Source organism: Ostrinia nubilalis, chromosome 18 (genome assembly GCF_963855985.1).
Source record: "Ostrinia nubilalis chromosome 18, ilOstNubi1.1, whole genome shotgun sequence".
Classification (NCBI taxonomy): domain Eukaryota; kingdom Metazoa; phylum Arthropoda; class Insecta; order Lepidoptera; family Crambidae; genus Ostrinia; species Ostrinia nubilalis.
Window position 1 is genome coordinate 1645393 of NC_087105.1, and position 12014 is coordinate 1657406.

The 12014-nt window shown below is 37.8% G+C and overlaps 1 protein-coding gene across 5 annotated transcripts in view; it reads right to left on the bottom strand.

Annotated features, from left to right (window-relative positions):
- The window catches only part of LOC135080508 (homeobox protein homothorax), a 341592-nt gene that overhangs the window by 162561 nt on the left and 167017 nt on the right, over positions 1 to 12014 (bottom strand). For 4 of the 5 annotated variants that reach the window (XM_063975148.1, XM_063975146.1, XM_063975147.1 and 1 more), the window contains exon 8: positions 870 to 878. The exons of the other annotated variant lie outside the window; for it this stretch is intronic. In XM_063975148.1, the coding sequence (XP_063831218.1) occupies positions 870 to 878 (9 nt within the window). The remainder of the gene's footprint in view (positions 1 to 869; positions 879 to 12014) is intronic. 5 annotated transcript variants of the gene reach the window in all.

The following is a 12014-nucleotide window of genomic DNA, read 5'->3' on the forward strand; positions in this document are numbered from 1 at the left end:
GGACCCGACACCTATAACGAGAAATATGCAGATCGAAATCAACTCTCAAGAAACAAAGCTCATTCTCCAGTAATTAATATCGCCGATACCGCACGAACAAATCAACGCCAGACGGACAAGCCGATAACAATTTGAAACAAAGAAAAAACCACACGCCCTTCTCCTTGTCACACCACACCCATCAGACAGAGACGAAACGATCAATTTCAAAACCGCGTACGTATTTTATGATAAATAGCAAAACGGAATCGCCTGAGTGTGTTCCCGTGTCCGATTGATATTGTTTGAATTTAATTTATTTCACTCGCATGCAACGCGGATTTCGCGCCAAACGAATACAGTTTGGAAACATTTTTTGTAATCCGAATATGGAATTCGATCGCTTCGATTTTTGAAACCGATCGCGTGGGAAAGTTTATTTATTTTAAATATTTCGAAAACGTTCTATCGTTTAGGGTTAGCGATGTCCCATGACGTTCCTTTGTCGATTTTGCACTTTGATGCTAATTATGGAAAAGTGATTTTCGATTACACGCGCGTTCGCAACTTAGAACGCCGTAAAAACCTCTCGAGTTCTCGTCGCATAACGGACGGTAGCGTTTAAATTTTACGGGCTATTTTCGTGTGTTTATTACAAATGAGAGTTGTTCGGCCGCTAATAAATTAACATGCTTTAATGACCTAATCAAAGTTTATGACGCGAGTCGAATCCTGGACTCCTAGTGTTGGCGATTGACTTATTTTGTGTAAAAAAACGGCGGTGCGAGCGTAATTATTTTCGTGTTTTATGAAGATTGGAATTTTTGTGAACATGATCTTTTTACAGCCGGCTTGATTTATGTGTGCCTCGCAGGAACAGATGTACTCACCCATGGGATCTGAAACAAAGAGAGGAACGCTCAGCGACATAGTATACATGTGCGTATGGTAATGATACGGGTGATGATGTATGATAGCGCCTCAGCCGTTATTTATGTCGCAGTCGCACGGCTCGTACATTTACAGCTGATTTCGTGTAATGCGATAAAAAGAGCTTTTAAAGACTTATAACACTCAATCAGTATTGAAAGCTTTGAAGATCGCATAAATTTTTTTATTATACAAATAATTGCTTCTACATACTTAATTTCTTTCTATCAATAAATGATGATGATTGATTTGATTTGATTTGATTTGATTTGAATTATCGAAATTAGTAAAACAATTCATGAGTATCACTATAAATAAAAACATTGAGTCCTAAAATAAATGTCTTTCTGTTAATTTAAAAATAAACAATTTGTGCGTGCTACAGGAATAGTAGGCAGTTCAAAAATAATGTCTTTGCTAATATTTACGTATTTTTTTTCCCTAAAAATCCACAGCCACAAAAACCAGGCAGCTTTAGCTTCACAGATAAAAAACGCACCAACGCATTCCAACATTCATTGAAATGCAAAATAATATAACCTATGATTACGCCGGTTCATTGCTTCACATAACGACGCAGACTTTCTTATATAAATTACATGTAAAATCGACATATTTCATTTGCGCATCGTGTTCGATTGTGAAATTCGCGTAAAAACATAATTCGAGACGAGAAAAAAACGTAATAGTTTTGCGGTGTGAAAACGCATATTAATGTGGGGTATTACAGACATATTATAATAACGGTGCCGTTGATAAAAACTGAATTATATTTATTAGGATAGCTGAAGCGTGGTGCTCAGTGTTACATGTGTGGGGTGTGCTTTTAATTAATATATTTTTATTTTCATCGCGTAATTCAAATGTACGTGAATCAGAATTAATTGATAAAGATTAATGCCTGCATGGTCTGGTGGCTGCACTGGTAACTGTCGGCCGGTGGTCTAAGGTTCGAATCTGCTTAGTAGAAAAAACCCTGTGTTACTAATAGCTTAGTTAATAAGATAATTGCAAGCTTTAGTAATATTTACAATATTTTGCAAACAACCGTACTGCAAAAAACGGGAAACTGTCTTGTGGGCACATGCGTACAGTTTTTGGGAACCTGCATTACTGAATCCCGCAAAACTGGATCGCCGCGGGAAAGGGTCATCCTACTAATTATTATAAATGCGAAAGTTTGGATGTCTGGATGTTTGTTACTCTTTCACGCAAAAGCTACTGAACGGATTTTGATGAAACTTTACAGTATTATTGTTTATAACCCAGAATAACATATAGGCTATAATTTATGATGATCTGTGACAAAATAAATTTCACGCGGGTGAAGCCGCAGGCAAAAGCTAGTAAGACTCATAAGATAGCTTGCTCGTATAACATTATTGTGAGCGTAATAAATAAATTGGAATATAGAGTCAAATAACATTTTCTAAATCGAAATAAGGTATATTGAGTCAAATGACCTTTTTAGTAGATTAAAATAGAAAACCGATAAAACCAAAATAATCTTAGTTCTCTACAATCTGAAAGATAAACAAAATCCACCGTTGTTAAGATAATTCATATCTCGCCATCTCCAGGTCATCTGCATTATCATGAAGAATTTGACAGTTTGACAGGTGCTGCATTACATTTGACAGCTAGCTACTTCAAACACAAAGGTGTATTTTTAGATAATTCTGTTGTAACAATGTATAAGTGGGAGGCAATAGGATAGTTTGTTTGTTTATAAAATACGAAAATATACTTTAGTAGCATTTAATATTAATGATTGCATTAACATGTTCACTGCCACAACTATGAATATGAATACAAATTTAAAAAAAATATGATTGAGGAATGTAAAAAAACTTTTTTCTTTTTAATATTCGTATCCATTTTCAGGAGTTAACCTTACTGCCATTTTTTTTACACAAATCGCATAATTACTGGACTTTAGTAACATAGGAGTAATAAATATTATACAATGTTTTTTTATGCAAAAACAACGGCAGGTACCTATAGTGACCACCTGATGTTAAGTGAGATGCTGTCTAGGATGGTATCTGCCCTGTAAATGCTTATTTTCTTAACTTAATTCATTCAAATCGGTTCAGCTTCAACAAACATGCTAGCAATAACCAGATATCGTGGCCTTTGCAATTTCGTACGCTCTTAGTTCAAAACCAGCAAATTGCAGTCAGGAATCATACCGATCCCGCTGGATCGTTAGAAAAAATAGTTTCCCTCCAGTGCGGTTGTTGCCCTGTTTAATTCTATTTACATTCCGCAGCACGACCGGCCGGCTCCACCGACGGCTGGTTACTGATCGACAGCTCGCCTGTGATTTGCTAACGGGGGATTAAGTTTTTAGGTTTATGAACTATCCTTTTTAAGGACTTTTGGAAGGATGACCTCAAGAAGATAAGTGGAAGTGGAAAGATGACGAAGAGGGGAAATTGTGAATATTTTTTTAAAGAGTAAGGTGGAAAAATAAGGTCTCGAATTCTCGATGGAAGAATAACCTTAGGAAGATAGGTGGAAGTGAAGAGATGAATAAGCCGGAGATCGTGCTCATTGGTGCAGTTTGGACTAAACAATGCCACTGTCTTATGTGATGAGTATTGACTGATTGACATTCTTGCATTATGAAACTCTCTTTCAAAAACGCTTTTTTTACAGGTATTATTATTTACCCTAAGGTCAATAGAAAGTTTTTAAAAATTTGCATAAACTCACGACAGTAGAAAAAATAGTTTCCTTCCGCCCGCGGCTCCTCGGCCAAGCGTCAAGCATAACCATTAACCAAGCATCCGTTAATCCTGCTGCGTTTGCGATCGGTGCGACCAGCCGTGACCGTTGCGACCGCTGTGACGCGGCCCTACTTGGAATCGTACGTACGATTCCACTTACTGGATACGCGCGGGTTTACATGATGGCGGCTGGATTTTTTTGAATTTCGAACGTTAAAATAGTGATGTTTTTTCTTCTGATGAAATCTACGTTTTTTTGCTGCGGTTATGTGGATTGAACTGATTGAGGAAGTCGAACGGTGCTGTTATACAAGCGGACTTAGCGCTAAGTCAATCAAAATTAAATGATCTAATGATGATAAATGCGGATTACAAGTCAAGCCTGAAGTAATACAGACAAATGTGGATCGATGGCAATCATCGCCATCGGTGCAACCGGCCTTATTAATTACCACGTCCATGTTGCTGCATTACTTATATTATAGAGCACGCTTTAATTGCCTGATAAAAAATAAACGCCCGTTTAATTCCGTTGAAGATATTGAGTATAACATGTACGTACAAAACTATATTTCTCATGCTACCTACTCCATCGAGCTTATCCACTTTGATAAAATAGAAACTAGAATAACTCAGGATTCTTTCGGGCGAGATAAGCGACCATCTGTCATCTCTGACCTTAGTCTATGAGAAATGTCGTCCGTGTCTGTCCATAAGAAAAATGTATGTCTTAATCCCATGTATGCCTCGCTTAATCCTGTTGCGTGCCGCGCCGGGTGGGAGTCGGTCTTAATAAGCAGTGCTACACAATAATAAGCCCCACTGACGCACGCCTATTTATACGTGACCCACCGCGCAACTTTGACATTTCGATGCAAGATTCTCGTCTGGATGGCGAGAGCTTTGATTTTAACGTTATCATCAGAGGTTTGTTCAATAAATGATATAAAGCAAGTGAGGTTCAGTAGAACTTCAATACTTTCAAGGGTCAATGAAGGATAGAGTTTGACGCAGATCTCATTCGCATTTCGTCACGAATTCAAAAATGGTCATTCAATGCGATGAGACAACTCTATCTTTGACATACAAAACAGTCAACAGCTCATGAGACTTTACATTTTTGTTGCAAAATAGGGCTTATTACGACTGCATAAGATCCTACAGTGTTTAGCTTGAATTGATACTGTACCTTTAAGTAAAATAAACTAAATGTAGGTTAAATCCAAGGTATAAGCTAGTCATATTTTGCCCATACTTGGTATAAAACTACCCGATATTAAAATTTGTGAATTGCTCAGATGCATATCATTTACTTTTTTTGTAATAACAGTTTTGGCGGCCAGTAACTTTGCCGCGACTGTAGCTGGCAACTGGTTAACATCATACGAGAAAGGGACTTTTTGTGCATTATTTTTTTAGATTGCATTTGCATTGCATTATTATTCGTCTTTGCCATATTCAATTTTAAAGATGTATGAAACCAAATTAGGTTTGTTGTTTGATTGGTGACTAGCATTTCTCTAGACAAGACAGGCAGAAAATTATTGAAAATACATATTGTATTAAAACACTCAAATATCAGCTGTATAAATTCAAGTGGAATTAACTTTATTTCTAGTAAAGTTTGTAACTATAAAAATTGCCTTATTTGTCAAATTGTCCAGTTTATCTCAATTCTAAGATAGCCAAGCTTTTTATATTAGTATAAGTTCCACAACCAACTAAAAAGCACAGATAAACCGTATTAGTGAAGGCGCGGATAAAAAGGACAGACAGATTAGGATTATAATGTAAATATATTTTCTGTGCATTAATCCGAGTGACCAGGGTCGCAGCGGCGTGAGGTGTCCTCCGTAATTTATTGACGCGGCGACGCGCTAATGCAGCGCTGACTGATAGCGCTGCAGCGATATGATACCGCTGACGAGTTAAGTGCGATCGCTTGTACGCCGATACCGGGGGACTCCACCGCCTAGCGCCCATGCCAGCCTGGTACACGGAACACTCATTATTTCTCACTCCCTTGACAATATTCCTATTTTAAACACCCCAAAAGAAAAAACATTTTATCAGTAAGCCGTACCGCACATATCTTTATCATTTCCACTGGTCCCAGATCCCGAGCAAATCCCTGTATCCGGGGATCCGGATAGGGATCCGGTAATCCCGGTTAATAACGCAGCGCGATCCGGCCGCCGGCTGTCGCAGACGGCTGATAATGGAGTATTAGCCAGAGTTATAATTGTTCAGTTATTACCATCGATTACTTAAGGAAACTGTTAATTTAACTTGGTTACGTAATTTCGGATGTTTGCAGGCTCAGTTTGAGAATGCTATATGTATGACATGTTTTTCTCGAGAATAAAAGGAATAGGGGGATAAAAATAAAGAAGAAAATCCCGGAAAATTCGGCAATAGTTCCCTCAGCGGTACCAGGGCTTCACACAGCCGTGGAGGATTCAACGGCTAATGATTTCGGCGCGCGGGGCTCCAACAAATCCTACCAATATGGAGTGCGGAAAATACCTGGAAAATGGGAATGTTATTTCCCTTCCCTCACGCGTTCAGTTAACGGGGAATATACGGAGTGTAACCGCGGAGAAAATAGATGAAAAACACCGAGCGGTCGCGTCTAAACGTCAGTTTCTAGTACTGAGTTGTTACTTTTAATTCACATTAACTTTTTTATCACCACAGAGTCTTTTGATCTCCGTCCATCTGTTCAGATTTCGTCGTAAGGGCTGGCCACACACGACCGTTTACGATTCGTAACAGTTTTACAGCCAGATAAACAAACACGCGGTTCCAGCAACGTTGTTGTAACGCGCAAACGCACGTATCAAAGGCGACGCCGAATTTCTCGATTCCCAGTAACTCCGAGTTACTAGCCACGACTCGATTTGAAAATAGAACAATGATATTCTTTTTTTATTTGCTCATCGCTTGTCACTCTCACCGGCGGCAAACCGAAAAGTTGACAGTATTTTAAAAATAACATTCTCTTTTTAAATTTTAAAAATGTTTTGTTCAAAATACATGCGGTCAGTTCGAAATTGGAATTTAAAAATCCCGTCAAGAATAATGCTGAGTTAACGCTTAACGCGTTGTCTCAATACAAAGCTGGGTGATTTACATTTAAACTCGGCGTAATAAAACGAAAATTTCGCCATTTCGACTGGCGGTTGAACATGAAATTTTCTATTTGGGCGGACAAAGGGCACAAATTAACGGCATTGTTCGAAGGGCGGCCGTTGTGCGGCGCGATTAGTTCATTATTATTTAATTTTACGTGGAACTCTGTTCGCGTATACAATGCGCGTCAAAATTAGAAATAGTTTTCTGAAATTGCACATGTGATTGGTATCCAATATTAATAAATCACCGCGGGGTTTGTGGTCGGCCGGGATCGCGCCATTCATTGCCGACTTAAAACGGCTCGACGTTAGATGGCAAATGGAATTAGAAATCTAGAAATGCAAATGACAGTGTTAATAGTACTGGACTGGGTACTAAATCTAGTAGTAGTACTAATAGGGTACTTGTCAATTAACAAACTTTATGAGCTGTCAAAATACAGCTCTTCCATAGATTTTGTACTGCAAGACCGGGACTTTACTTTTACCTCAAATCAGATGAGTTCCTCTGTGGTTGAGGATTCCGTGTGAAGCTCGCTTCCACCTTCGGCCTGATCATCATTACCATCAGGTGAGATACAGGCCAAGAGCTTCCTCGTTGTGGATAAAAAAAATGGTGTGTGGGTATACATAGACAACTGACATCTGACCAGTAACAATCAGATATCTCAGACGCACCGCTCATCAAATCAGTTTGATTGATGTACCCTCAGTATCCCACGAGTCGGCGCCCAATTCTTCGAGGCAATCACGTAGACGGTTACCGCTCATTACCCTATCGGTGCTCCGAACAATAACCGATTTGCATAAGCTTAATGGTGTTTCTACGTAACTTCACTAGGCTCGGTAATTTGACTTAGGGTCACAGCACATAGGTCTAACGTCCTCAACTATAAGATTGAGAATTCGACCTGTCCACGTCTCACGGTGAAAACTCCTTACACAAAAAAAAGAATCAACGTTTCAAAAATTTTTTCATTTCTTTCCAGCCAGTAAAAACGATTCGAATTCCAAAAATGCGGCTGCCTTCCATTCGAATTTCGAATTGTTTTAAACTTTCGAACAAGCAAAGTACTAGGGCGGAAGCATCTAACAGAGGTGGTATTTGTTATTGCGTATCAAAGGGACGCGTTCCCGGAACTGTTCCGAGAACGGTTCCTTTGTCAGATAGATACATTAGTGCTATTTGTGTATCTGTGATTTTCAAAGAACTCCAAATTAAGAACTGGTTTCGGAGTTCGATGTGGGAAAGTTTAAATTGAAATAAATTGTTGGTGGGAATGGTTGAAGTTTGTTTAATGATAATAATATGAAAAGTATTAAATTAAAGACACTACTTCAAAAGTATATAATAATAATTAACGCCAAGTTTATAAGACTCCCATCAAACATTGACTATCATTAACTTCTTTTTGTTATCTTAATACTATACTTAATACTTAATACTAACAGCTTTATTTCTATTTTAGCATAGCTGTTACGCATACATCTAAGTCCTTGTAAAACCATAAAGACTTGAAAACAAATTAAGACTTAAGTCCTAGACGTACGAGTAGGTATGAGCAGTAGCATCAGTTTTTCAGAAGTTGGTAGAGTCATAGCTAGATAGAGAAACAGAATAAACTAGAAAAAAGAAATACACAAGAGAGACGGCATTTTGGCGGTCTTATTGCTATGAAGCGATCTTTTCCAGACAATCTAGGTAGAGGACAGTGGTGTAAATTAAGGAAAGGATAGGCGGAAATTCATATTATGAAGTATAAAGTAGTTAGAAATATACATAACTAGCGGCCGCCCGCGACTTCGTACGCGTGGATCCCGTTTTACCCCCTTCCCGCTTTTCTGTTGACATTTTTCCTGAATTTTCTTTGCTATAAACCTCACGGAGCCCGAGACCTTTCCAACGAATGCAAAACCGTGGAAATCGGTTCGTGCGTTCTGGAGTTATAGCGTCAGGGAGGAAAACCCGACTTATTTTTATATAGTAGATTATGTGGAGATCCTATGCACACGACTTAATTACTGAATTACATAAGTCAAATTTTCATTATTTGCATAGACTATTCAAATAGTACTTACAAATCGTCAAGTTAAAGAAAAAAGGAGCCTAAACATGTCTCATAATCTTTTTACTCTACCATATCATGTTTTGCCTATGAGTCTGCTTGTTCTCTAGGTGAGCCTACTCCACCAAGCTCTTTGAGATCAAATCGTAAAACGGATTCGCCTCCATCACGCCTCCATTAACGGCCTTACCGGGAACCTAGTGTTTGCTAAGAATATTATCTGCGAGATTAGCCCGTAGTAAGCCTCGTAAAGATAAAAGGCAGCTACTCCTGCTTTTATTTCGTAAATATTGACATTCATGCACGATAACGCCGGCCGCTGCCGTCAAAAGAAGTGACACGGATAGATAAATAATAGGTTTAACGTGATTTTGAAATCACTGTTTTGAAATACTAGTTCCTTTCGAAAAACACTACTTATAAAGTTTACAAAAATAGCCGAATTTTGACGGAATTTCGCGCGTCATTGTGTCACTCCAAAGTCATATTTCCTTTATGACAGTTGGAATGATGTTTGAAAAATGACAATTTTGACAGCGAATCCTTCACGGTCAACGGTGACAGTATCAAAGATGTGAAGATATTTGAAATAGCTTAGTTGCTGTCATCCCGATTACCAGGGCGGCATGACCGCGCGCAGGTCGATTATCCACCTCTTTGATCTGGTTAATTAATACATCGCCGCGCGCCGCTGCGGCCCTGGTATTTCTGGTCAGTGTTACTATGGCTTTTATTGGAATTTATTGGAGTGGACGTGCAAAATACGGGATTTAGAGGTGGAATTTAAATTAAAAGTTTCAGATTTAAACTTCGCTTCAATTTAGTTTTTTCATTAAATCTGAAACATCATTACCGAGTATCATTTTTCCAGTTTCCACCTCATCAAAATCACAAACGTTCAGAGTGCATTTTTCTAGAGTAATCTTTTGCCATTGTTATCTCTTTAACTAGGCCACATTATTAATATTCTAAGCATTATTAAACCCAAAAATAGTTTAATAAAACACCGAAAAGCTCCAATATCAGGAGCGTCAAAAGTGCTATAATTTTTCCGCCATTTGCAGCGAAAACATTGATTAATTATAATTACTTACTTCGCCGCGAGAGGCGCTAATAAAAAAAACTTCGCACGAACCGTCAGAGGGCTGGACTTTTTTTGTTTTGTTTCAATTTAGAAACAGTTACAAAAAAATTATAAGTGTGATGATGAGTCTTTTATTAGTTATCAATGTCATTGATTATATAGGACTTAACATTAACATCCCCATCCCCTAGTAACGTTCCGTTTAAGTATGAAACTCTATTCAAAAAAGAAGAACGGTCACGCCCCATACAAAAAAAACCCAGACCCGACAGAAACGAGACATACCTCAGTTTTTTTGTCATGTCTTAATTAGTTAAATTATATATTTTTTATATTCGAAATCGATGTATAACACCAAAATATTACCCTTTGTTTTTGTTCAGGCGTTATACAAAAACTAATACAAAATGCCTATTTATCACCAAAATTGGTAAATGTATGTACCTAAATGTCTATTACAGCTGCTATGGAAAGTATCTAGGTTACCTGGAGATACAGCCGGATTATACAGGGTGGTTATACATATGGAACGATAAGTGATCTCACTCGATTATTTCTAAACTATAAAAGATATCGAAAAACTAGTAACTGATTCTGAAAGTGCTTCACGAGCTCTTTCAAATGGTACTAATAATAGGTTACAGATTATGGAAGCTGGTAACACAGAATTTTTGGATTTTGTAACTTCTCGTTTCCACCCTGTATAATCCAGCTGTATCTCCAGGTAACCTAGATACATTCCATAGCAGCTGTAATAGACATTTAGGTACATACATTTACCAATTTTGGTGATAAATAGGCATTTTGTATTAGTTTTTGTATAACGCCTGAACAAAAACAAAGGGTAATATTTTGGTGTTATACATAGATTTCGAATATACAAAATATATAATTTAACTAATTAGGACATGACAAAAAAACTGAGGTATGTCTCGTTTCTGTCGGTCACAGATGACCGTTCTTCTTTTATTCAAATTCAACCTTTAAATGAATCTTTTTTTAAGTATAGAGTCATACTTGAGCCTCATATTTTCAGAATGGGTTCCTTCTAGAAGGCGTATTTTCAAAGTACTGGATTTCCAATTAACAAAAAACAAAATAAAGACAAAGTTCAATAAATAAATAAAAATAAATAAACCCTCAGTAGTCAGCGTAGAGCGTGTAAAAAGTAAAAGTCCACGAGCACTACTTGCACTATTGTTGGTGCTAAAGACTTAGGGATGGTCCGACTGGACTACCCTATCATTTTTGAAATGAGTGTCGATCGTAAAGCCTACTCTACAAGGTTGCACCACTAGCATGGTGGAGATAGAGTTAGTAGGTCTTGTCTTAGCAAAGAACGAATGCACAGTAGAGCTTCGAATAGTAGAGTTCGAATGTCAATATATTCTTTTGTTTTTTTATGTATTTTGTTTATTGTCATTCTTTCTATGGATTTCTTATTTTCGTTTCTATTTTCAGCCTCGCTTTGGGCGTAAAGGATGCTAAACAGCTTAAATAAAGTTTAAAGGACATATTTTGAGAGGTTAACAAATTTCTACGTAGCTCAATTGTTAGTGACGTGGCCAAGGAAGTTTGTGGGTTCAACTGTTAACAGAGAAAGTCGATTTTTTAAAGAGAAACATCATGTTTGAAATATGAACACATAGACAATTAAGTCGCAAATAAAATTGTGAAATTAAATCTTTTATTTCTTGTAACTGTCGGTTTTGTGCAATGAGTAAAGTGTCTATTTATCTACTCTTTTAACCAACTTAAAAAAAGAGAGGGTTCGTTGTTCCGCTGTATGTACCTATGTGTAAAGCATTGTTTTAAAAACCTAAGTATTTGCAAATTGTAAAAGACTTTTCTCTTTTTAAGACGAGTGCTGGCTAGCAGTCTTACTGAACTTTTGTACAGTACGTCAGCGCTGTAAACGCTAAACCGCGGGGCGGGCCGCCTTTACGAGCGGCCGGTGTACTCCGAATTAGCGCGGGTAGATTGAGAGATTTTCTGTTTTTGCAAGCCGCTAGAGGTCGGCGGGTAGGACGGCACGCCCAAGACATGTTCGCGGGTAAGTAGAGATTTAAGTTTTTTGAGTTCACGTTAC